Here is a 25,984-nt window from a genome sequence, read left to right on the forward strand (position 1 = left end):
AAATACCCTGTTTTTTACATCTTTTACTAGCACTTGCGGATTACTGCAACATTTTTTCAAACTGAGTGTTTTTGGTTTTACTATTCTCTTTTGTGTCTTCAGGTTTCTTGGTGGTGTGTGAACATGATCATACAGACTTGTTCACTGTGCAAGTAGCCCATGTGTTCCTGTTTCCATAATTGTTCTCTTGTGTCTACAAGACTGGGGAGTTCCACCACTCCTCTTGGGCTATCTGCACAAAAGCTGTTCTACCCTGTATGCACACATGGATTTTTCCTCTCTGAACCCTGTTCACACAGGTTATATACAGATGATCAGGTTTTTAAATACATCAGATAGGGATTGCATACATTAGTTAGGACTGCTCTGATAAGGGTATACCGTGAAGATTGGTAGAGCAGCTTAGTATACATTTTTTGCAAAAAACGTATCAACCAAATACCCTGTTTTTTACATCTTTTACTAGCACTTGCGGATTACTGCAACATTTTTTCAAACTGAGTGTTTTTGGTTTTACTATTCTCTTTTGTGTCTTCAGGTTTCTTGGTGGTGTGTGAACATGATCATACAGACTTGTTCACTGTGCAAGTAGCCCATGTGTTCCTGTTTCCATAATTGTTCTCTTGTGTCTACAAGACTGGGGAGTTCCACCACTCCTCTTGGGCTATCTGCACAAAAGCTGTTCTACCCTGTATGCACACATGGATTTTTCCTCTCTGAACCCTGTTCACACAGGTTATATACAGATGATCAGGTTTTTAAATACATCAGATAGGGATTGCATACATTAGTTAGGACTGCTCTGATAAGGGTATACCGTGAAGATTGGTAGAGCAGCTTAGTATACATTTTTTGCAAAAAACGTATCAACCAAATACCCTGTTTTTTACATCTTTTACTAGCACTTGCGGATTACTGCAACATTTTTTCAAACTGAGTGTTTTTGGTTTTACTATTCTCTTTTGTGTCTTCAGGTTTCTTGGTGGTGTGTGAACATGATCATACAGACTTGTTCACTGTGCAAGTAGCCCATGTGTTCCTGTTTCCATAATTGTTCTCTTGTGTCTACAAGACTGGGGAGTTCCACCACTCCTCTTGGGCTATCTGCACAAAAGCTGTTCTACCCTGTATGCACACATGGATTTTTCCTCTCTGAACCCTGTTCACACAGGTTATATACAGATGATCAGGTTTTTAAATACATCAGATAGGGATTGCATACATTAGTTAGGACTGCTCTGATAAGGGTATACCGTGAAGATTGGTAGAGCAGCTTAGTATACATTTTTTGCAAAAAACGTATCAACCAAATACCCTGTTTTTTACATCTTTTACTAGCACTTGCGGATTACTGCAACATTTTTTCAAACTGAGTGTTTTTGGTTTTACTATTCTCTTTTGTGTCTTCAGGTTTCTTGGTGGTGTGTGAACATGATCATACAGACTTGTTCACTGTGCAAGTAGCCCATGTGTTCCTGTTTCCATAATTGTTCTCTTGTGTCTACAAGACTGGGGAGTTCCACCACTCCTCTTGGGCTATCTGCACAAAAGCTGTTCTACCCTGTATGCACACATGGATTTTTCCTCTCTGAACCCTGTTCACACAGGTTATATACAGATGATCAGGTTTTTAAATACATCAGATAGGGATTGCATACATTAGTTAGGACTGCTCTGATAAGGGTATACCGTGAAGATTGGTAGAGCAGCTTAGTATACATTTTTTGCAAAAAACGTATCAACCAAATACCCTGTTTTTTACATCTTTTACTAGCACTTGCGGATTACTGCAACATTTTTTCAAACTGAGTGTTTTTGGTTTTACTATTCTCTTTTGTGTCTTCAGGTTTCTTGGTGGTGTGTGAACATGATCATACAGACTTGTTCACTGTGCAAGTAGCCCATGTGTTCCTCCTTCTATTAACCTGCCTCACCTGCCCTTCCCTGACTGCACCTAACTGGAGGTCATGCTTCTCCCTCTATTACCCCAGACCTGCGTGCAGCTGCTCAGCCAGAACCACCCTAGAATGGGTCCCCTGAAGATAATACCACCATGTAATCAAAGATAATACTTCCATATAAATCACACGTAATACTGCCATATAGATCACACACAATACTGTCATATAGCTCTCACATACCACCATATAGATCACACATAATGCCGCCATAGTGTTCTCACATACCACCATATGCTTCTCACATAATACCGCCATATACATCACACATACCGTCATATAGATCACACACACAATACCACCATGTAGATCACACATAATACCACCATACAAAGCTCACATAATACCGCCATATACTTCTCACATAATACCGCCATATAGATCACACAATACATGGCGGCATCATGTGTGATCTATATGGCAGTATTATGTAATAAATATATATGGCGGCATAATGTGTGGTCTTTATGGGAATAGTATGTGATAAATATATATGGCGGCACTATATGTGATCCATATGGCATTGTGCTGGTCTAGAGAGGTCACAGAGAGATGTATGGTGGAAGGAGCAGTGTAACAGGAGCACAGAGTATTTCAGGAGAGCAGTGTACTGGTCTATAGGGGGAGTGTGCTCACACTCACGCTGACACTCAGACGCTCACAACTGTATACTTAGCCTTTACTGGCTATAAAAATGGGGGACACCCTCCCAAAAAAGATGTTGGGTCCCCCTATAATTAATAACCAGCAAATGCTATGCAGACAGCTGCGGGCTGACATTAATAGCCAAGGAAGGGGCCATGGATATTGTCCCCCCACCCAATCTAAAAACATCAGCTCTGAGCCGCCTATTAGACGTACCTTTTCTTTGCATGGTAGCGGTACCAAGTGGGGTTCATATTTGGGAGGTTGATGTCACCTTTATATTGTCTGGTGACATCAAGCCCATGGCTTAGTAATGGAGACCTATCCGTTACTAATCCTATACTTGTATGGTAAATAAAGACACAGCCAGAATAAAGTCCTTTAAAAATCTTAATTAAACCATACTTACCCAACACATAATCCCTGACTCCCTCATCTCCTGCAACAAAAATAATAAACCACAACGGGGAAAGACATGCAGGGGAGACAGGAGTGCATAGGAGAAGATTAAATACTGACTGCTGGGCTGTGTATCTAAACCTGTCCTGTGTATCTAAACCTGTCCTGTGTGATACTGACTGCTGAGCTGTGTATCTAATCCTGCTCTGTGTGATACTGTCTGCTACACAGGACAGGATTAGATACACAGAACAGGATTAGATACACAGGACAGGATTAGATACACAGGACAGGGGTAGCAATGGTAGGTGGTATACATAGGGGCAGGTAGCAGTGGTAGGTGGTATATATAGGGGCAGGTAGCAGTGGTAGGTGGTATATATAGGGGCAGGTAGCAGAGGTAGCTGGTATATATAGAGGCAGGTAGCAGTGGTTGGTGGTATATAGAGGCAGGTAGCAGTGGTATATAGGGGCAGGTAGCAGTGGTAGGTGGTATATATAAGGGCAGGTAGCAGTGGTATATAAGGCAGGTAGCAGTGGTAGGTGGTATATAGGGGCAGGTAGCAGTGGTATATAGGGTAGGTAGCAGTGGTAGGTGGTATTTAGAGGCAGGTAGCAGTGGTATATAGAGGCAGGTAGCAGTGGTATATAGGGGAAGGTAGCAGTGGTATAGAGGGGCAGGTAGCAGTGGTATAGAGGGGCAGATAGCAGTGGTATAGAGGGGCAGGTAGCAGTGGTAGGTGGTATATAGAGGCAGGTAGCAGTGGTATATAGAGGCAGGTAGCAGTGGTAGGTGATATATAGGGGCAGGTAGCAGTGGTATGTAGAGGCAGGTAGCAGTGGTAGGTGGTGTATAGAGGCAGGTAGCAGTGGTAGGTGGTATATAGAAGCAGGTAGCAGTTTTAAATAGGGGAGGGTAGCAGTAGTATATAGGGGCAGGTAGCAATGGTAAATGCATAAGAAAAAAACAAAACCTTTACTTACCTTACCTCCTCTCCCAGGAAGTGCTGCATCCTGTTCAGGGCAGAGCAGTGTGACAATGTCCCTGCTGTGCTCTGAACAGGTCGGCAGTGATTGCAGCATGTACTGTAATACTAAGTACAGGCTGCAATCCCCGCCCCTCGCTGCAGATACTTACTCCGGACCCTCGCTCCCCAGCAGCAGCTTCTCCCCGGCAGCTCCTGCCATCTCACGCAGAGGTGTGTGTGCGATGACAGGGGAAAATGAAGCCCATAGCTGTGGGCTACAACAAAATGGCAAAGATCTCCTCCCACAGCTATGACCTAGAAGCCCAGTGGGCGTGCCCAGGTCACAGCTAAGAAGCAGGAGGAGCAGCCTCAATGTAAGGGATGTGGTCAGAGTCCGACCGCAGTGTCTTATGCCCATGGCTGCCGTAAGTGAGGTGTGCAAGAGTTGTGCCCAGACACTTATGCCCACACTAACAAAAATGGCAGCCTCCAGTGGCAAAAATAAAAGAGAATAAATAAAAAACTATGAAAGTAGTTAATTTAATTTTGTATTAAAAATAATTGATTATATAATCAATAATTATTAATACAAAAACTAAATTCACAGCACCTTTCCTTTAAGCAGATCATGGTCTGCCATGGTGACTCAAACATGGGGCGCATATAGCCGATGTGTTCAAATACAGGCAATAGCTCAATTTAAATGCCGTTGCCAGAGATTGACATCAACATAGAATTCGGCATCATACCGGAATCTGCCTGGTATGAAGAAAGCTTAGCTCCTGAACTTGCTATATACAGCCCTTAGTAAACCATAATGAGAATGTACTACGATTTATAGTTCTACTTCAGTGCCTGGGAAGAAATCTTGGGAAGAAGTGCTAAAGGGTTTATGTCTGTAATAAAGTCCAGCTTATGCTTAGACTCTGTATTTGTAGAATGTTTTCCTAAATGTTTTTACATTGCCTGTGATAATCCCTATATATTCTGTGAAACACTTTTCTATGTAGCTCTAATCCATTCATTTATTTTTACAGTCAATATTTACTGCCTGTTCCTCATTGGATAAAATGGTTCAAAGAAAGCCATCAACTTATTTGTCAGGTCTCATGATTAAACAAAATATGGAGAATCGTACAAAGCAAAACACAGACTTATCTATAAAATATACAGTATATACAGTAGTGGTACAACATTAGACTACCAGAGACTGTCTGCTAAGTGAACCCTATAAAAGGTCAATCTCGATAAAAGCCAATCTTAGTGAAATATTAATAGCAATAATTTTTACTTTGCCTTTTGTAAAACCGCTTGTGGTATAAGTAAAAAAGTGTGATGTAATCATTAGGGTATTTAAATTGCTTAAATGAGTAGTATTCACTGTAAATATTCATACAATGAAAGAACAGACTGGAGAAAAGTTACAGCTGATAAAAAGTTAAAAAAAATACCCTCTGCATAGCAAATTGTTCTTTCTATGTGCTAGCCGAAGCAAGCAAATTAAAATGGAATACTAGCATACTACTCAATTATTTTTGCCCATTAGCTTGAGTTAATTGGATGGGGTAAGCAGAATTTTCATAATATACATCATCATAGCCTTAATCAGTGAAACTTACCAGTTCCCACATTACTTATTCGATTAGCATAAATTAAAGTTGGATGTGATTTCTTTCCCAATTTGGTTTCAGAAGTAAAAGATTAAATAAGAAGGAATTTTATAAATCTTAGTTTAAAATAAATATCACCTTTGGGACCCAGTTTACTTTTAAGAGAGAGCAACACTAGAACTTTGACCGTGAAGCACATCATGAAGCAAAATATCGCTAGGCGCCTCTCCTAAAATGCAGCATAAAGCAGGTGAATGGGTCTTATTGTGATCCCTAGGGTACAGTGATATCTAGATGCAGAAAATCCAAATGAGTTTGTCTTTTTATGACCCTATTTCCCTTACTTTATATTGTGGTAATGCACATATTAATTTTTAGCCATGCAACCTGTATTGCTGCAAAAGCTGTCGTAAAGCGCCAGCCTTAGTGGTACATAGTGTCTGATGGGCTCTGATGCAAGATTTGGACTGCCCCCCCAATCTTGTACCAGGACCTATCATACTGGGTATCACTAATCTGGTACTTTACGACAACTTTGGCAGTGATACAGGTTGCATGGCTAAAACTCTAATATGTGTTATACCACAATGTAAAGTAAGGGAAATGGGGTCATAAAAAGGCAAACCCATTTGGATTTTTTGCATATAAATTCTTCATCCTGGCATTTATTTCCCTCATCCTGGCCCCATCCTGGAATATGTACATCCCCCATTCTATCCTGGTATATGTCCTTTATCGTGGACCCCATGCTGATATATGTTTCACCCATTGTGATATATGTCCCTTGTCCTGGGGGCCCATCCTGATATATACAGTGCTTTGAAAAGTATTTGACTCCCTGGAACTTTTCAACCTTTTCCCACATATCATGCTTAAAGATACCAAATGTAAATTTTTGGTGAAGAATCAACAACAAGTGAAACACAATTGTGAAGGTGAATGAAATTTGTGGAAATTTGAAAAATGGAAATGCACGTGCTCTGTGATAATCTCAGGGTTCTGTTTGAAGCGCAGAGAGCATTATGAAGACCAAGGAACACAACAGGCAGGTCCGTGATACTGTTGTGGAAAACTTTAAATCCGGATTTGGATGCAAAATGATTTCCAAAACTTTAAACATCCCAAGGAGCACTGTGCAAGCGATCATATTGAAATGGAAGGAGTATCATACCACTGCAACTCTACCAAGACCCGGCCGTCCCTCTAAACTTTCATCTCAAACAAGGAGAAGACTGATCAGAGATGCAGCCCATAATCACTCTGGATGAACTGCAGAAATCTACAGCTTAGGTGGGACAGTCTGTCCATAGGACAACAATCAGTCGTACACTGCACAAAGATGGCCTTTATTCAAGAGTGGCAAGAAGAAAGCCATTTCTCAAAGATATCCATAAAAAGTGTCATTTAAAGTTTACAACAAGCCACCTGGGAGACACACCAAACATGTGGAAGAAGGTGCTCTCCTCAGATGAAACCAAAATCGAACTTTTTGTCAACAATGCCAAACGATATGTTTGGGGTAAAGGCAACACAGCTCATCACCCTGAACACACCATCCCCACTGTCAAAGATGGTTGTGGCAGCATCATGGTTTCGGCCTGCTTTTCTTCAGCAGGGACAGGTAAGATGGTTAAAATTGATGGGAAGATGGATGGAGCCAAATGCAGGACCATTCTTGAAGAAAACCTGTTGGAGCCTGCAAAAGACCTGAGACTGGAATGGAGATTTGTCTTGCAACAAGATAATGATCCCAAACATAAAGCAAAATCTACAATGGAATGGTTCACAAATAAATGTATCCAGGTGTTAGAATGGCCAAGTCAAAGTCCAGACCTCAATCCAATCGAGAATCTGTGGAAAGAACTGAAAACTGCTGTTCACAAACAATCTCCATCAAACCTCACTGAGCTCGAGCTGTTTGCCAAGGAAGAATGGGCAAGAATTTCAGTCTCTCGATGTACAAAACTGAGACATACCCCAAGAGACTTGCAGCTGTAATCACAGCAAAAGGTGGCGCAACAAAGTATTAAGTTAAAGGGGACGATTGCACGTACCACTTTTCAGTTTTTGAATTTCCACAAAAATTTAAAATAACCAATAAATTTTGTTCAACTTCCAAAATGTGTTCCACTTGTTGTTGATTCTTCACCAAAAATTTACATTTTGTATCTTTATGCTTGAAGCATGATATGTGGGAAAATTTTGAAAAGTTACAGGGGGCCAAATACTTTTGCAAGGCCTGTATATATCCCCCATTCTGGTATCTATGTCCTTTTTTCTGGTCCCCATCCTGGTATATATAAGCCATCCTGGCATATGTCCCTTATCCTAAGCCCCACCCTGGTATATACAGCTGTGTAAAAAGTGTTTGCCCCCTTCCTGATTTCCTATTCTTTTGCATGTTTTTCACACTTAAATGTTTCAGATCAGTAAAGAAATTTAAATATTAGACAAAGATAACACAAGGAAACACAAAATGCAGCTTTTATATAGATAAAGGTCTTTATTGTTAAAGAAATCCAAACCTACAGGGACCTGTGGGAAAAAGTGTTTGCCCCCTAAGCATAAATGGTTGGGCCACCCTAAGCAGCAATAGCTGCAATCAAGTGTTTGCAATAACTGGCAATGAGTCTTTTGCAACGTTCTGGAGGAATTTTGGCCCACTCACCTTTGCAGAATTGTTCGAATTCAGAAACAATGGAGGGTTTCCGAGCACGCACTGCCTTTTTAAGGTCATGTCACAGCATCGTAATCAAATTAAGGTCATGACTTTGAGTAGGCCAATTTTGCTTTTCTTAAGCCATTGAGAGGTGGACTTGAGGGTGTGTTTTGCATCATTGTCCTGCTACATAACCCAAGTGCGCTTCAGCTTGAGGTCACGAACTGATGGCAGGAAATTTTCCTTCAAGATTTTTTGGTAGACAGCAGAACAGCCCCAGACCATAACACTACCACAACCATGTTTTACTGTTGATATGATGTTCCTTTCCTTTTCATATGTAATAGGACATCACCCTCCAAAAAGTTCAACTTTTGTCTCATCAATCCACAAAGTATTCGAAAACGCACATTCAGCTGAAGTATTTGCTGGCATTGGCGGGCCCCTCAACTGCCGGGCCCGGTAGAAGTAGTAACCAACGTGACTGCAGTAGTTACATCCCTGGTGGTACCCATATTAGTTCAGTTGTAGATACCATAACAAAATTATTTCAAAACAAAAGCGAAACTTAAGAAAAACAAGTGGGGGGTGCCTAGGAAAATGAGGAAAGGGGGCTAGAGTCATAAATTGCCCTTAAAACACTTAAAACATAATGGAGCCAGTCTTAATGAAGAGGCTGCTGAAGTATTCATCAAATGTCATTAAGAGGCATCTGTCACATAATACATTTGGTGCGTTTTCTCAGCGTCATGCACCTCTCTGCACCTCAACAGTAACGATACTCCAGTCAAGTACTGGATTAACATTTGTTGCATACAAAATGCCGGCACTTTTGATGAATGTGGTGGGCAGAATTAAGGACGACCCATTCTGACTCCATTATGACAGAGCTCTTTGAACCTGGCATAAAAATGCCTAATGTCGCAAAATTTTACATTTTTTCAATGCTTTTTATGTTGCTTGGATGAATTGCCCATCCTTATTCTAACAGAGATCTAGAAAAATAAAATAATCATTTTGGAAATCCTACAAACCTCCAGAAAGAAGAAGAAAAAGAAGGAGAAGGAGGAAAAGAAGAAGGGGAAGAAGAAGAAGGAGAAGAAGAAGGAGAGGAAGATGAAGAAGATCTGAACCTTATGAACGGTTTGACAATTATACATTGGATAGACAGATATATAGATTTATCACTGTCACGATTTTGTCACTCACTGTGTCCTAGGGATACAGTAAGAGACAAATCATTCGCCCAATGGATTCCAGGGGAGTGCTGGCTGCCCAATCAAGGGCAAGGGTGTTTTGGATTTTCCCCATTCAAATTAAGGATTGCAAGCAGCCCAATTAATCCAGGCCTGCTGAGTTTCCTCCAGATGTCACCCTTTCTGGGTGATTTCTTTGGCTACTTAGTTAGCTGACAATGGCCAAATCATTGCCAGTCATAGCTTTTGCTAAGTTGTGTTTGTTCCCTGTGCTCTGTGTTCTGCTGTTCTAATCTTTGATGCCTGACGAAGGACATTGCATTTGACTATTTGTTTGTCTTGCCTTTTTACCTTTTGGTGTACACTACTGGTATTTGACTCCAGTTTCCTTGACTCCCCTGTTTCACATCTTGTCCATAAGAACTAACTAGCCAGCATCACAACAGATGGTAGATAAATGATATTAAAACTTTTAGAATATTGTACGAATTTTCCTTTTCACATCTATGTTTTTGACCACTTCTTGAAAGGAACCTTTCATGAGAAATTTGGTAATTGTTGTTGAAGCTAAATTACATGTAAAAACCTTTGTAAACATGTTTCTGTGTTAAACAGAAGGTTGAGCAACAGGGAGATCTGGTGGGGGCCCCAGCTCTAAATAGTCACAGCTGTACTCAATACCTGTGTTTTAAGAAAACCCACTGATCCTCAATCAATATCCTATATCTGGTTTTAGAAAATAAAATGCAATATTTCATGCATTCCCTTTAAATAATTCTTAAAGTTATATTTTAGCTGAAATGCACGGTGCTACTATTTTTCTCTTCACAATATTTCACACATATTTAATAAATAAGTTCTGAATTATTTCCTTAATAATTTTCTTATTAGCTTATAATTATCTTTCTGCATTCGCATTAGTGGGGCAATGGACTTAAGCACTTTTTATACTATTATTATTTCTATTATCATGACTATTAATTAATATTAAATTGTCTGATAATATTGTATTTCTTGCTGCACAATACTTAACTGATAGACTTCAATAATGTCATTAACATACTGTTCACATATCTGGAGCAAAAACCTTGGAAAGAATAGGTCTCTCTTGGGCTGACTGAATCCACCTCTATATTTTAGAACACAAGGGTGCGGAAGCAGATGGAGAAATAAATAAGATGGAGAGGATATATTCATAGACTACGATAAGTTAACTGAAACTTTATATCTGCAACAATGGAAAAATATATTTAGTCTTTTCCTGAACTTTGAAAATTTATTTGTCCGAAGCGTAAAAACAAAATGGGATATATTCACATACAAGTCAGGGCATACTGTCCTCGGTGAGATGAGAATGTCTGTTTCTTAAGAAATGTTCTGAAATTTATGAAGAGAAACATCACTTTCACAGTAAATGAACTGTAACTTACTTTTAGAGGCTGCTCGTAGATTAAATCTTGCCACTTGCATAGAATCGGCTTGAATTCTGAGTTCATAGCTTGTAGTATTTTCATAGTCCAGCGGCTTTATGACATAGATAACCCCTGTGCTGTTATCAATGGCAAATACACCTGCATTGAGGGTAAAGGTTTAAAGAAGTTTATTTAAAAAGTAAATCTAGAATATCATACGTGGAAAATATTAAAGAAATCAAGTAACCAAATGATTAATTTTTACCTTATCTTACAAATGATCTTAATCACAAATTACAAACTTATCTAATTTGTAAAGTATTTATTTCTTTTTTCAAATTAAGGGTTTTCAGTTCATTAGCTGAAAATATATAAGCACAAATTAATGATTGTTTCTTTGTTTTCAGCAAGTACTCTAAAGCTTGTCATACACATGAGATAGCTATCAGCCAAACATTTGTTTGTCAGACAGTTAACTCTCCTGACTCTCTCAGGGTATGTTCCCACTGTCAGCAAATGCTGCAGATTGGAAGCTGCGTACATCCGCAGCATCAAACCCACAGCGGCCAGATGTTACAGCATAGTAGATGGGATTACAAAAAAATCCTATGTCCACTATGCGTTCAGAGACGCCCGCGGCATCTCTGTGTAAACGGACGTGTGGTTCGTCTTTCCAGACTGCAGCATGTCTATTTATAGCGCAAATTACCCATTCACTATCATAAAATGCAGTAAAACCGCATTATCTTCTTAGTAACATGCTTTTTAAGTGTGGGAACGCAGCTTACTATGCATGTGTACTAATTTACAAAATAGCGTACCTTGTTTCAGCCGGAAGTTTGCGTGCACTGCAGTTCTCGCGATCGATTAGCTGACTGCGAGAACTGCTGTGCATGTGACCACCGGGAATGGGGTTATCTCCGGTCATCAGCTTCCTGCTCCACAGTGTCTAGATGTCAGGCTGAATGGTGGCATATTTCCACCGATCAGCCAAAGGCATCCAGATGTAGCAGAGCTGGAGTCATCGTGGGGATAGTATGTATATCTTCTTGGCAGACAGGTAAGGATATTGTTCCTTTTTCATTTCAATTCTCTTACAGGAATTAGACGATGCAGTAAGTATGGTGTAATTAAGAATATTAACCCCTTACCGGCATCGGACGTACTATACCGTCCGATGCCGGCTCCCCTGCTTTGATGCAGGGCTCCGCGGTGAGCCCGCACCAAAGCCGGGACATGTCAGCTGTTTTGAACAGCTGACATGTGCCCGTAATAGGCGCGGGCAGAATCGCGATCTGCCCGCACCTATTAACTAGTTAAATGCCGCTGTCAAACGCAGACAGCGGCATTTAACTACCGCTTCCGGCCGGGCGGCCGGAAATGACGTCATCGCCGACCCCCGTCACATGATCGGGGGTCGGCGATGCCTGTGAATGGTAACCATAGAGGTCCTTGAGACCTCTATGGTTACTGATTGCCCGTCGCTGTGAGCGCCACCCTGTGGTCGGCGCTCACAGCACACGTGCAATTCTGCTACATAGCAGCGATCAGCAGCTCGCTGCTATGTAGCAGAGCCGATCGGGTTGTGCCTGCTTCTAGCCTCTCATGGAGGCTATTGAAGCATGGCAAAAGTTTAAAAAAAAGTTTAAAAAAATGTGAAAAAAATAAAAAAAACATAAAAGTTTAAATCACCCCCCTTTCGCCCCAATCAAAATAAATCAATAAAAAAAATATCAAATCTACGCATATTTGGTATCGCCGTGCTCAGAATCACCCGATCTATCAAATAAAAAAAAGTATTAACCTGATCGCTAAACAGCGTAGCGGGAAAAAAACTCGAAACGCCAGAATTACGTTTTTTTGGTCGCCGCGACATTGCATTAAAATGCAAAAAAAACGGGCGATCAAAAGAACGTATCTGCACCGAAATGCTATCATTAAAAACGTCATCTCAGCAAGCAAAAAATATGCCCTCAACCGACCCCAGATGATGAAAAATGGAGACGCTACGAGTATCAGAAAATGGCGCAATTTTTTTTTTTTAGCAAAGTTTGGAATTTTTTTTCACCACTTAGATAAAAAATAACCTAGTCATGTTTGGTGTCTATGAACTCGTACTGACCTGGAGAATCATAATGGCAGGTCATTTTTAGCATTTAGTGAACCTAGCAAAAAAGCCAAACAAAAAACCAATGTGGGATTGCACTTTTTTTGCAATTTCACCGCACTTGGAATTTTTTTCCTGTTTTCTAGTACACGACATGCTAAAACCAATGATGGCGTTCAAAAGTACAACTCGTCCCGCAAAAAATAAGCCCTCACATGGCCAAATTGACGGAAAAATAAAAAAGTTATGGCTCTGGGAAGGAGGGGAGCGAAAAACGAACACGGAAAAACGAAAAATCCCCCGGTCATGAAGGGGTTAAAGGAGTCTATGTCATTATTTAAATTAAAAGACTTCATTCTGGCTGTATGTTTATTTACCATATAACTATAGATTTCGTAATGGATAGGTGTGTTATAGACTCTTCTCAATTAGGGTTGAGCGAAACGGGTCGGCCATTTTCAGAAGTTGCCGACTTTTGGCAAAGTCGGGTTTCATGAAACCCGACCTGTTGTGAATTCTGTGGCTGAATTCACTCCTGTGGTCACAAGTGGTATTGCAGCCTCTGGGCTTCTTCCCTCAGGTGTTTTGGTGAGCTCGTTGGCTGCCTTGCTATTTAACTCCACCTGAGTCTGTCTTCCTTGCTCCTTGTCAATGTTCCAGTGTTGGATCTGAGCTTCTGCATCTTTCCTGTGGCCTGCTGCTCTGCTAGATAAGTGTTACTTTGTTTTTGTTTCCGTTTTTTCTGTCCAGCTGTGCTATTCTCTTTTGCTGGAAGCTCTGAGACGCAAAGGGTGCACCGCCGTGCCGTTAGTTCGGCACGGTGGGTCTTTTTGCCCCCCTTTGCGTGGTTCTGCTTTAGGGTTTTTTGTAGACTGCATAGTTCTCTTTGCTATCCTCGCTCTGTCTAGAATATCGGGCCTCACTTTGCTGAATCTATTTCATTCCTACGTTTTGTCTTTTCATCTTGCTAACAGTCATTATATGTGGGGGGCTGCCTATTCCTTTGGGGTATTTCTCTGAGGCAAGTCAGGCTTGTATTTCTATCTTCAGGCTAGTCAGCTCCTCAGGCAGTGCCGAGTTGCATAGGTAGTGTTAGGCGCAATCCACTGCTGCTTTTAGTTGTGTGAGGATAGGTTCAGGTATTGCAGTCTGCAGAGATTCCACGTCTCAGAGCTTGTTCTATTGTTTTTGGGTTATTGCCATATCACTGTATGTGCGCTGATTACTGCACACTGTGTTGCCTGATAGCACAGCATAACAGTACAAGGAGCCAAACCAATGATTCTCAATAGAGGGAAAAAAGAAGTCCTGACATCATTTTTTTTTTTCCTCAGCACTGTCTTCAGTTTTTTTTTTTTTTTTTTCCCCTAGACATTAGAGTGCTTCAGGACACAGCTGTGGACATGGATATTCAGGCTCTGTGCTCCTCAATGGATTTTCTCGTTATAAATGTACAAAAGATTCAAGATACTATTGATCAGAAATCTATGTTAGAACCAAGAATTCCTATTCCTGATTTGTTTTTTGGTGACAGAACTAAGTTCCTGAGCTTCAAAAATAATTGTAAGCTATTTCTGGCCTTGAAACCTCATTCTTCTGGTAATGCTATTCAACAGGTTTTGATTATTATTTCTTTTTTGCGCGGCGACCCACAGGACTGGGCGTTTACTCTTGCGCCAGGAGACCATGCATTGAGTAATGTTGATGCGTTTTTCCAGGCGCTTGGATTGCTTTACGATGAGCCTAATTCAGTGGATCAGGCTGAGAAAAATTTGCTGGCTTTATGCCAGGGTCAGGATGATGTAGAAGTATATTGTCAGAAATTTAGGAAGTGGTCAGTACTCACTCTGTGGAATGAATCTGCACTGGCGGCTTGGTTCAGAAAGGGTCTCTCTGAAGCTCTTAAGGATGTCATGGTGGGATTTCCTATGCCTGCTGGTTTGAATGAGTCTATGTCCTTGGCCATTCAGATCGGTCGTCGCTTGCGCGAGCGTAAATCTGTGCACCATCTGGAGGTATTGTCTGAGAGTAAACCTGAGCCTATGCAGTGCGACAGGACTATGACTAAAGTTGAACGGCAAGAACACAGACGTCTGAACAGGCTGTGTTTCTACTGTGGTGATTCCACTCATGCTATTTCTAATTGTCCTAAGCGCACTAGGCGGTTCGATAGCCCTGCCGTCATTGGTACTGTACAGTCCAAATTCCTTTTGTCCATTACCTTAATGTGCTCTTTGTCATCGTATTCTGTCATGGCGTTTGTGGATTCAGGCGCTGCCCTGAATCTGATGGATTTGGATTATGCTAAACGTTGTGGATTTTTCTTGGAGCCTTTGCGGTGTCCTATTCCGTTGAGAGGAATTGATGCTACACCTTTGGCCAAGAATAAGCCTCAGTACTGGGCCCAGCTGACCATGTGCATGGCTCCTACACATCAGGAAGTTATTCGCTTTCTGGTACTGCATAATCTGCATGATGTGGTCGTGTTGGGGTTGCCATGGCTACAAACCCATAATCCAGTATTAGATTGGAACTCTGTCGGTAACCAGCTGGGGTTGTCAGGGAGTACATGGTGATGTTCCATTTTTGTCTATTTCGTCATCCATTCCTTCTGACATCCCAGAGTTCTTGTCTGACTTTCAGGATGTATTTGAAGAGCCCAAGTCTGATGCCCTACCTCCGCATAGGAATTGTGATTGTGCTATCAATTTGATTCCTGGTAGTAAATTCCCTAAGGGTCGTTTATTTAATTTGTCCGTGCCTGAACACACCGCTATGCGCAGTTATGTGAAAGAATCCCTGGAGAAGGGACATATTCGCCCATCGTCATCACCATTGGGAGCAGGGTTCTTTTTTGTAGCCAAAAAGGATGGTTCGCTAAGACCGTGTATTGATTACCGCCTTCTTAATAAGATCACTGTTAAGTTTCAGTATCCCTTGCCATTGATATCTAACTTGTTTGCTCGGATTAAGGGGGCTAGTTGGTTTACTAAGATTGATCTTCGTGGTGCGTATAATCTGGTGAGAATCAGGCAGGGAGATGAATGGAAAACGGCATTTAATACGCCCGAGGGTCATTTTGAGTATCTGGTGATGCCGTTCGGACTTGCCAATGCTCCATCTGTTTTTCAGTCTTTTATGCATGACATCTTCCGTGAGTATCTGGATAAATTCCTGATTGTTTACTTGGATGACATTTTGATCTTCTCTGATGATTGGGAGTCTCATGTGAAGCAAGTCAGAATGGTTTTCCAGGTACTGCGTGCTAATTCCTTGTTCGTGAAGGGATCAAAGTGTCTCTTCGGTGTGCAGAAAGTTTCATTTTTGGGGTTCATCTTTTCCCCTTCTACTATCGAGATGGATCCGGTTAAGGTCCAGGCCATCCAGGATTGGACTCAGCCGACATCTCTGAAAAGTCTGCAGAAATTCCTGGGCTTTGCTAATTTTTATCGTCGCTTCATCTGTAATTTTTCTAGCATTGCCAGACCATTGACCGATTTGACCAAGAAGGGTGCTGATTTGGTTAATTGGTCTTCTGCTGCCGTGGAAGCTTTTCAGGAGTTGAAGCGTCGTTTTTGCTGTGCCCCTGTGTTGTGTCAACCAGATGTTTCTCTTCCGTTCCAGGTCGAGGTTGATGCTTCTGAGATTGGAGCAGGGGCGGTTTTGTCACAGAGAGGTTCTGGTTGCTCAGTGTTGAAACCATGTGCTTTCTTTTCCAGGAAATTTTCTGCTGCTGAGCGTAATTATGATGTGGGCAACCGAGAGTTGCTGGCCATGAAGTGGGCATTCGAGGAGTGGCGTCATTGGCTTGAGGGAGCTAAGCATCGCGTGGTGGTATTGACTGATCATAAGAATCTTACTTATCTCGAGTCTGCCAAGCGCTTGAATCCTAGACAGGCCCGTTGGTCGTTATTTTTTGCTCGTTTTGATTTTGTGATTTCGTACCTTCCGGGCTCTAAAAATGTGAAGGCGGATGCTCTGTCTAGGAGTTTTGTGCCCGACTCTCCGGGGTTATCTGAGCCGGCGAGTATCCTCAAGGAAGGAGTCATTGTGTCTGCCATCTCTCCTGATTTGCGGAGAGTGTTGCAGAAATTTCAGGCTAATAAACCTGATCGTTGTCCGGCCGAGAAACTGTTCGTCCCTGATAGGTGGACTAGTAAAGTTATCTCTGAACTTCATTGTTCGGTGCTGGCTGGTCATCCAGGAATCTTTGGTACCAGAGAGTTAGTGGCTAGATCCTTCTGGTGGCCATCTCTGTCACGGGATGTGCGTGCTTTTGTGCAGTCCTGTGGGATTTGTGCTAGGGCTAAGCCCTGCTGTTCACGTGCCAGTGGGTTGCTTTTGCCCTTGCCGGTCCCGAAGAGGCCTTGGACACATATTTCGATGGATTTCATTTCTGACCTTCCCGTTTCTCAAAAGATGTCGGTCATTTGGGTGGTCTGTGATCGCTTTTCTAAAATGGTCCATCTGGTGCCCTTGGTTAAATTGCCTTCCTCCTCTGATTTGGTGCCTTTGTTCTTCCAGCATGTGGTTCGTTTGCATGGCATTCCTGAGAATATTGTTTCTGACAGAGGTTCCCAGTTTGTCTCGAGGTTCTGGCGAGCCTTTTGTGGTAGGATGGGCATTGACCTATCTTTTTCCTCGGCCTTCCATCCTCAGACTAATGGCCAGACCGAACGAACCAATCAGACCTTGGAAACATATCTGAGATGTTTTGTTTCTGCTGACCAGGATGATTGGGTGTCATTTTTGCCGTTGGCTGAGTTCGCCCTTAATAATCGGGCCAGCTCGGCTACCTTGGTCTCTCCATTTTTCTGCAATTCTGGGTTCCATCCTCGTTTCTCTTCAGGACAGGTTGAGTCTTCGGACTGTCCTGGTGTGGATTCTGTGGTGGACAGGTTGCAGCAGATCTGGACTCAGGTAGTGGACAATTTGACCTTGTCCCAGGAGAAGGCTCAGCTTTTCGCTAATCGTAGACGCCGTGTGGGTCCCCGACTTCGTGTTGGGGATCTGGTTTGGTTATCTTCTCGTCATATTCCTATGAAGGTTTCCTCTCCTAAATTTAAACCTCGTTTTATTGGTCCGTATAGGATTTCTGAGATTCTCAATCCGGTGTCTTTTCGTCTGACCCTCCCAGACTCCTTTTCCATACATAATGTATTCCATAGGTCGTTGTTGAGAAGATACGTGGCACCTATGGTTCCATCTGTGGAGCCTCCTGCCCCTGTTTTGGTGGAGGGGGAATTGGAGTATATTGTGGAGAAAATTTTGGATTCTCGTGTCTCTAGACGGAAACTCCAGTATCTGGTCAAATGGAAGGGTTATGCTCAGGAGGATAATTCCTGGGTTTTTGCCTCTGATGTCCATGCCCCAGATCTTGTTCGTGCCTTTCATGTGGCTCATCCTGGTCGGCCTGGGGGTTCTGGTGAGGGTTCAGTGACCCCTCCTCAAGGGGGGGGTACTGTTGTGAATTCTGTGGCTGAATTCACTCCTGTGGTCACAAGTGGTATTGCAGCCTCTGGGCTTCCTCCCTCAGGTGTTTTGGTGAGCTCGTTGGCTGCCTTGCTATTTAACTCCACCTGAGTCTGTCTTCCTTGCTCCTTGTCAATGTTCCAGTGTTGGATCTGAGCTTCTGCATCTTTCCTGTGGCCTGCTGCTCTGCTAGATAAGTGTTACTTTGTTTTTGTTTCCGTTTTTTCTGTCCAGCTGTGCTATTCTCATTTGCTGGAAGCTCTGAGACGCAAAGGGTGCACCGCCGTGCCGTTAGTTCAGCACGGTGGGTCTTTTTGCCCCCCTTTGCGTGGTTCTGCTTTAGGGTTTTTTGTAGACTGCATAGTTCTCTTTGCTATCCTCGCTCTGTCTAGAATATCGGGCCTCACTTTGCTGAATCTATTTCATTCCTACGTTTTGTCTTTTCATCTTGCTAACAGTCATTATATGTGGGGGGCTGCCTATTCCTTTGGGGTATTTCTCTGAGGCAAGTCAGGCTTGTATTTCTATCTTCAGGCTAGTCAGCTCCTCAGGCAGTGCCGAGTTGCATAGGTAGTGTTAGGCGCAATCCACTGCTGCTTTTAGTTGTGTGAGGATAGGTTCAGGTATTGCAGTCTGCAGAGATTCCACGTCTCAGAGCTTGTTCTATTGTTTTTGGGTTATTGCCATATCACTGTATGTGTGCTGATTACTGCACACTGTGTTGCCTGATAGCACAGCATAACACCGACCCGACCCCTGTGTGGGGTCGGTCATGAGGTCGGCGATCTTCTGAATCTGGTATCGGAATTCCGATACAGAGTTCCGATATGTTTGCAATATCGGAAATCGGTATCGGAATCCATATTTAAGTGTAAAATAAAGAATTAAAATGAAAAATATTGCTATACTTACCCTCTGATGCGCCCTGGTACTAACCGGCAGCCTTCCTTCCTTAGAATCAGCGCTTGAAGGACCTTAGATGACGTCGCGGCTTGTGATTGGTCGCGTGAGCGGTCACATGGGCGGTTGCACGACCAATCACAAGCCGCGACATCATCTAAGGTTCTTCACGCGCTGATTCTAAGGAAGGAAGGCTGCCGGTTAGTACCAGGGCGCGTCAGAGGATAAGTATAGCAATATTTTTTATTTTAATTCTTTATTTTACACCTAAATATGGATCCCAGGGCCTGAAGGAGAGTTTCCTCTCCTTCAGACCCTGGGAACCATAGTATCCCATTGCACTGCATTGGGTTTCGTGTTTCGGCCGACCCCGACCCCGACTTTTGAGAAAGTCGGGTTTCGTGAAACCCGACCCGATCCTATAAAAGTAAAAGTCGCTCAACCCTATTCTCAATTACTAATCTGTGTGCTTGATGTCACCGGACAATGTAAAGGTCACATCAACCCCACAAATATTACCCCACCTCTACGGGGCAAGTGGGAAGAGCTGGGTAAAGTGCCACAATTGGCACATCTTTGGAGGTGCCAATTGTGGGGCAGCTGTGGGCTGCTATTTTTAGGCTCGTAAAGGTCAAAATCCATGGCCCTCGCCAGCCTAAGAATACCAGGACGCAGCTGTCGGCTTTTCTCTTGGCTGGTTAACAAAGATAGGGGGACCCCACGCTATTTTTTTGGGAGGGGATGCCACTATTTTTGCTAACCATCCAAGGTAAGCAGACTGCTGCGGCCTGGTGTTATCAGGCTGGTAAGGTTCATGGATATTGGATCCTTACCAGCCTTAAATACCAGTCCCAGTGGTCCGCTTTACTCTGGCTGGTTAACATATATAGGGGGACCCCACACTATATTTTTTTAATTATTATTTCTTTATTAAAAATTAGGAGACCTCTCTCTGTGCTTTCCTCCACTTCCTGTGTCATGTACTTCCGGCTGTGTCACAAGACTCCCCTTTATTTAAATTAGTACATATGCATAGTAAGCTGCATTTCCACACTTAATGCGCATGGGACTAGGAAAATAATGCGGTTTTACTGCATCTAATGAAAGTCTATGGGTAATTTAATCAGTGGAGACAGAGCATCTTCGCTACATAAATTGACATGTTGCGGTCTGGAAAGACGAGCCACATGTCCATCTCTGTGGGTGAGCAGAGGGCATTGGTGCACACATCGCTGGCATGGGATTTCTTGAAATCCCATCCACTATGCTGTAAGAGCAGGATGCCGAAGGTTGGACGCTGTGGTTGTACAGGGACATCTACATAACTTTACTGATTTGAAAAACGTATTTAAATTATGACAACAAAATAGGCTAAAAAGTGTCATGTGTGGCTTGGAATGTAAAACTCATCAAAGCTTTGTGATTTAAGTCAGGTGGAAGCTGCAGACAAGTTTATGTGGACTAATTTTAACAGGCAAAACATGAGGTGGAGAACAGACCCAGCTTTGGTGGACAGTCTGAAAGATGTCATATTGGTAATGTCAATCCGGAGTTGCATGGTAGTTTAAGCCCAGGAGTGAGGCTAATAGGGTCGTTGGTGCCCTGAAAGTTTTCTGGCTCTGCGTGAATGGCAAGCCAGTGTGTGCCACCTCTTTATGGCTGTCTGTCCGGGTGCTGTATGTCAGACAGCTGGGAATATCACAGCATTTTTGAATCCCAATGTACTGGCACTTCACCTGACTTCTACTGTAATTTTTTTTAATCCAGTGATTTAAATAAAGCTGCGGCCATTTTGACAGAGTAAAATAATGTGTTTTGTGTATTTTTTCCAATGTCTAGGTTTACTGTAGTTAAAGGGAACCTGTCACCTGAATTTGGTGGGACCAGTTTTGGGTCATATGGGCGGAGTTTTCGGGTGTTTGATTTACCCTTTCCTTACCCGCTGGCTGTATGCTGGACGCAATACTGGATTGAAGTTCATTCTCTGTCCTCCGTAGTACACGCCTGCGCAAGGCAATCTTGCCTTGTGCAGGCGTGTACTATGGAGGACAGAGAATGAACTTCAATCCAATATTTCGGACAGCATGCAGCCAGCGGGTAAGGAAAGGGTGAATCAAACACCCGAAAACTCCACCCATATGACCCAAAACCGGGTTATTGTTCAGTCCTAAATCAAAAAGTCATGTCCTCAGATTCTATATTGGATCAGAACCAAATGCAGGAAAAACCTGCAGCGAAGTAGACCATGATGGTCCATAAGCTGGATAAACAATATACTGAGAAATAATCTTTTTAATGTTTTATGATATTACTATAGAAGATGGATAATTAATTAAATAAATTGAATGCAGATGACCTATATTAAACACTATGCTTAGGTGTGAGCTTTAAAAGGTTTTTCCCACAAACAAAGTTAATTTTAAAGTTAACTTTAAACAATAGAACTAGGAATTCTAATAATTTCCACAACTGGATGTGTTTAATAGAAAATGTCCCTGTGCTGAGATCATCTTATAAATGTGCCTCTGCTGTGTACTGTGTAATGGCCGTGTCTTACCGTGCAGGAACATGGTCTGATCATACCACAGCTCCTGGGAAGAGGGGGAAACAAACGTGAGTATACAGACAGGATAGCTGGGGATCACGACTGATTATTTTTGTGAGGCAAAACATTTCACTGCCTATTTTTAAGCAATATTTTACCTCAAAGAAATAATTATATGCTATCCCCTGCTATAATGTCTGTATTCTGTCTTTTGTTTCCTCCCTTGCCCAGGAGCTGTGGTATGATCAGACCATGTTCCTGTACGGTCAGACACGGCCATTACACAGTACACAGCAGGGACACATTTATAAGATTATCTCAGCACAGGAACTTTTTTTTAACAAATTCATTTTTGGAACTTATTATTATTCCAAGAGCTATTGATTAAATTGAACGTTGTTCCTGGGACAACCCTTTTACTTTCCAAACTAATCTAAAATTTAAAAAAATAATTTTTGTGTTTGGAATAATGTATTGCATCTAGAACTTTGGGGAAGAATCACTTGCACATTGCTATGCTCATATTATCTAGAAGTCAATTAGAAAACCCGGTGTAGTTCAGTGACAGAAATTCTACTTAACTAGATGCTAAAACGCCTTTGAAGATTACAAGGCTAATTGCCAGGTGACACAGATCTGCACAAGTAGAGTTATTTCAAGCTTTTTTTTCTATGCAAAACAATACAAATAATAAACCTTTCAGTGTTGAATGAACCCTGGTTCACTGGGATTTCTATTCAATTAAATGTCACAACACTTCCAGAAAGAAGATGGTAACATTAATCATTTCTGGCGTGTATTTGCAAACCCGATCACTTTATTTTATATGTGAATGACTTTTCCCAGTTGTACATTTTCCTTTTTATCTCTTATTCTTTGCATTTTTCCCTCCTCCCTTTCCCGACTCATCTCATGGGATTGTTTCCATTAAACAGTGACAATGCTTCCTGGGAGCACGTAGCATTCATCATTCACTCAGGTTGCACACCGTAACAAAACATATTCTGAGGGATTAATATTTTATATATGCTGGGAAATATATTTCTAAACTGAAGTTCATTATGACTCCAAGGTTAATACTTAGGCAATCGAAATGCCAGCAAAACAAATAATAAAGCACCAGGGATACAATTGCTAGCTAGGAAATTCTACTGATAATGCAAATGGTTATTTAAAAAAAATAAATTGGATTGATGAACTTTGCTTTATAGAGTCACAATCGTTCTACATTAGTCAAAGGGTTCATTAATACAATGTTCTACATGGGTTTGCCCTCCATTATACAGTGACCATGACACAGCTTCATTTTCTTATGGCCTTATTACAAGGTTTTTAATATTCGAGTTAGGACTGTCCCAGTTATGGTCACCGTGAAGTGGTGGGATGGCTTTCACTTTTTTTTTATTAATCAAAAACATGCTTATTAAATAGCATATATTATTTTCATGTACTATGCTATTTAATTACTGAAGGGTATTTAATCATTATGTTTCTTTGCTTTTTTTTTTCTGTTTAGTGACCAGTGTGAATGTGCGCTTACATGCTGTATGCACACCAGTTTATATCCCAGTTCATACCTTTGTTTGTTTTTATGACCTTCTTACAAGGTTAATTTAAAGTATCCATTTCATGCTGCCGGGATCATTCAAATTGTTGTGTAGTGCAAAATGCCTATCTACATTAACAAAAGGTAGGCACATATGAACGGGAATTTAAAAAACACATAATGTGTAACCATTTTTTTAAAATTTTATTCCATAAATCAATATTACACATGAAAATAATACATTTTTTTAATATATCTTACCAGAGAAATCTCCTTCCTTCTCTGCCAGAACTTATCTTTCATTTTCAAAATTCTGAATTCTAGGGTAGCGATGAGCATTGTTGCTCGAGTCTCCTAGAGCACGCTCGGGTGATCTCCGAGTATTTGATAGTGCTCAGAGATTTAGTTTTTGTCACCTCATCTGCATGCTTTACAGCTGCTAGACAGGCTGAATACATGTAAGGAATGCATGTTTGTTAGGAAATTCCCACATGTACTCAGGCTGTCCAGCAGCCGTAAATCATGCAGCTGAGGTGACAAAAACAAAATCTCCGAGCACGAACAAATACTTGGAGATTACCCGAGCATGCTCTGGGAGACCCGAGCAACAATACTATTCGCTCATCACTATTCTAGGGTAAAATCTGTATTTAGTGAAGACATATCATTACTGATGGGAGATAATAGTACTGTACTGTTAAGATTATACGTAGAGGTCAGTTGGAAAGTTGTAGTATTTCTATTTTTTATTTAATATAGATTGTTTTATGAAAAAAAGCCTAAAAACTGTCAAAAATTGAAAAAAAAAACATTTAAAACAAAAACCTGATTTAAGAAATAGATCTTTTTTCTAATGATGGCTTTCCTTTAAAAATATTATTCAAGGACGTGGCACAGCGCAACAAAATTCTGTATTGGGTCTATATTATAATTATTGGTATAATCCCCAACCCCAAAAAATACAAACAACCTTATCATAGAAACTAAAGGTACCGTCACACATAGCGACGCTGCAGCGATACCGACAACGATCCGGATCGCTGCAGCGTCGCTGTTTGGTCGCTGGAGAGCTGTCACACAGACAGCTCTCCAGCGACCAACGATCCCGAGGTCCCCGGTAACCAGGGTAAACATCGGGTAACTAAGCGCAGGGCCGCGCTTAGTAACCCGATGTTTACCCTGGTTACCATCCTAAAAAGTAAAAAAACAAACGCTACATACTTACCTTCCGCTGTCTGTCCTCGGCGCTCTGCTTCTCTGGTCTGGCTGTGAGCGCCGGGCAGCCAGAAAGCAGAGCGGTGACGTCACTGCTCTGCTTTCCGGCTGACCGACGCTCACAGCCAGAGCAGGAGAAGTGCAGAGCACAGCGCTGGAGGACAGAGAGCGGTAGGTAAGTATGTAGTGTTTGTTTTTTTACTTTTAGGATGGTAACCAGGGTAAACATCGGGTTACTAAGCGCGGCCCTGCGCTTAGTTACCCGATGTTTACCCTGGTTACCAGCAAAGACATCGCTGAATCGGTGTCACACACGCCGATTCAGCGATGTCTACGGGGAGTCCAGCGACAAAATAAAGTTCTGGACTTTCTTCCCCGACCAGCGATCTCCCAGCAGGGGCCTGATCGCTGCTGCCTGTCACACTGGACGATATCGCTAGCGAGGACGCTGCAACGTCACGGATCGCTAGCGATATCGTCTAGTGTGACAGTACCTTAACTGTTCTCCAAATCATAGCAATTAAAAAAATATATGTCAAACAATAAAACTGATCTTACCTTGATCATTCCCTGAGACAATAGAGTACACAATAGTCTGATTTAAGGCTGCAGCCATTACCACCGTAACTGTAGTGCCAATTGGGGCAGATTCACTTACAGGAGGCGGCCTGAGAAATACATAAAAATGCAAAATACATGTTACATTCTTCTGTTACAAGGCAGATCTAGAGAAGATAAAAGTTAAAACAATATACTGTATATGTATATATATATATATATATATATATATATGTATATATATATATATATATATATATATATGACTCATATATATATATATATATATATATATATATATATGACTATGAAAATTGTAAATTCACACTGAAGGCATCAAAACTATGAATTAACACCTGTGGAATTATGTACTTAAGAAAAAAGTGTGATACAACTGAAAATATGTCTTATATTCTAGGTTCTTCAAAGTAGCCACCTTTTGCTTTGATTACTGCTTTGCACACTCTTGGCATTGTCTTGATGAGCTTCAAGAGGTAGTCACCGGGAATGGTCTTCCAACAATCTTGAAGGAGTTCCCAGAGATGCTCAGCACTTGTTGGCCCTTTTGCCTTCACTCTGCTGTCCAGCTCACACCAAACCATCTCAGTTGGGTTCAGATCTGAATGCAGTGCGATTGCTATCTGATTGCAATGCAATTTTAACATGAGCTTTTACATAGGGAAATTCTTAATGTCATTTACACATCGTTTTCAAAGGAAATATTCTTCAAAACAAAGGCTATACAGACAGCGGTGGACTGATATTAATAGCCTAAGAAGGGACCATGGATACTG

General features: G+C 41.7%; 1 protein-coding gene across 1 annotated transcript in view; it reads right to left on the reverse strand.

The window, feature by feature from the left end:
* PCDH15 (protocadherin related 15) overlaps positions 1-25,984 on the reverse strand; it is a 2,320,333-nt gene that overhangs the window by 471,675 nt on the left and 1,822,674 nt on the right. The window contains exons 25-26 of the mRNA XM_069753541.1: positions 25,191-25,300; positions 10,866-11,006 (exon numbers count right to left, since the gene is read on the reverse strand). Coding sequence (XP_069609642.1) covers positions 10,866-11,006; positions 25,191-25,300 — 251 coding nt within the window. The remainder of the gene's footprint in view (positions 1-10,865; positions 11,007-25,190; positions 25,301-25,984) is intronic.

Source organism: Ranitomeya imitator, chromosome 2, assembly GCF_032444005.1.
Source record: "Ranitomeya imitator isolate aRanImi1 chromosome 2, aRanImi1.pri, whole genome shotgun sequence".
NCBI lineage: Eukaryota > Metazoa > Chordata > Amphibia > Anura > Dendrobatidae > Ranitomeya > Ranitomeya imitator.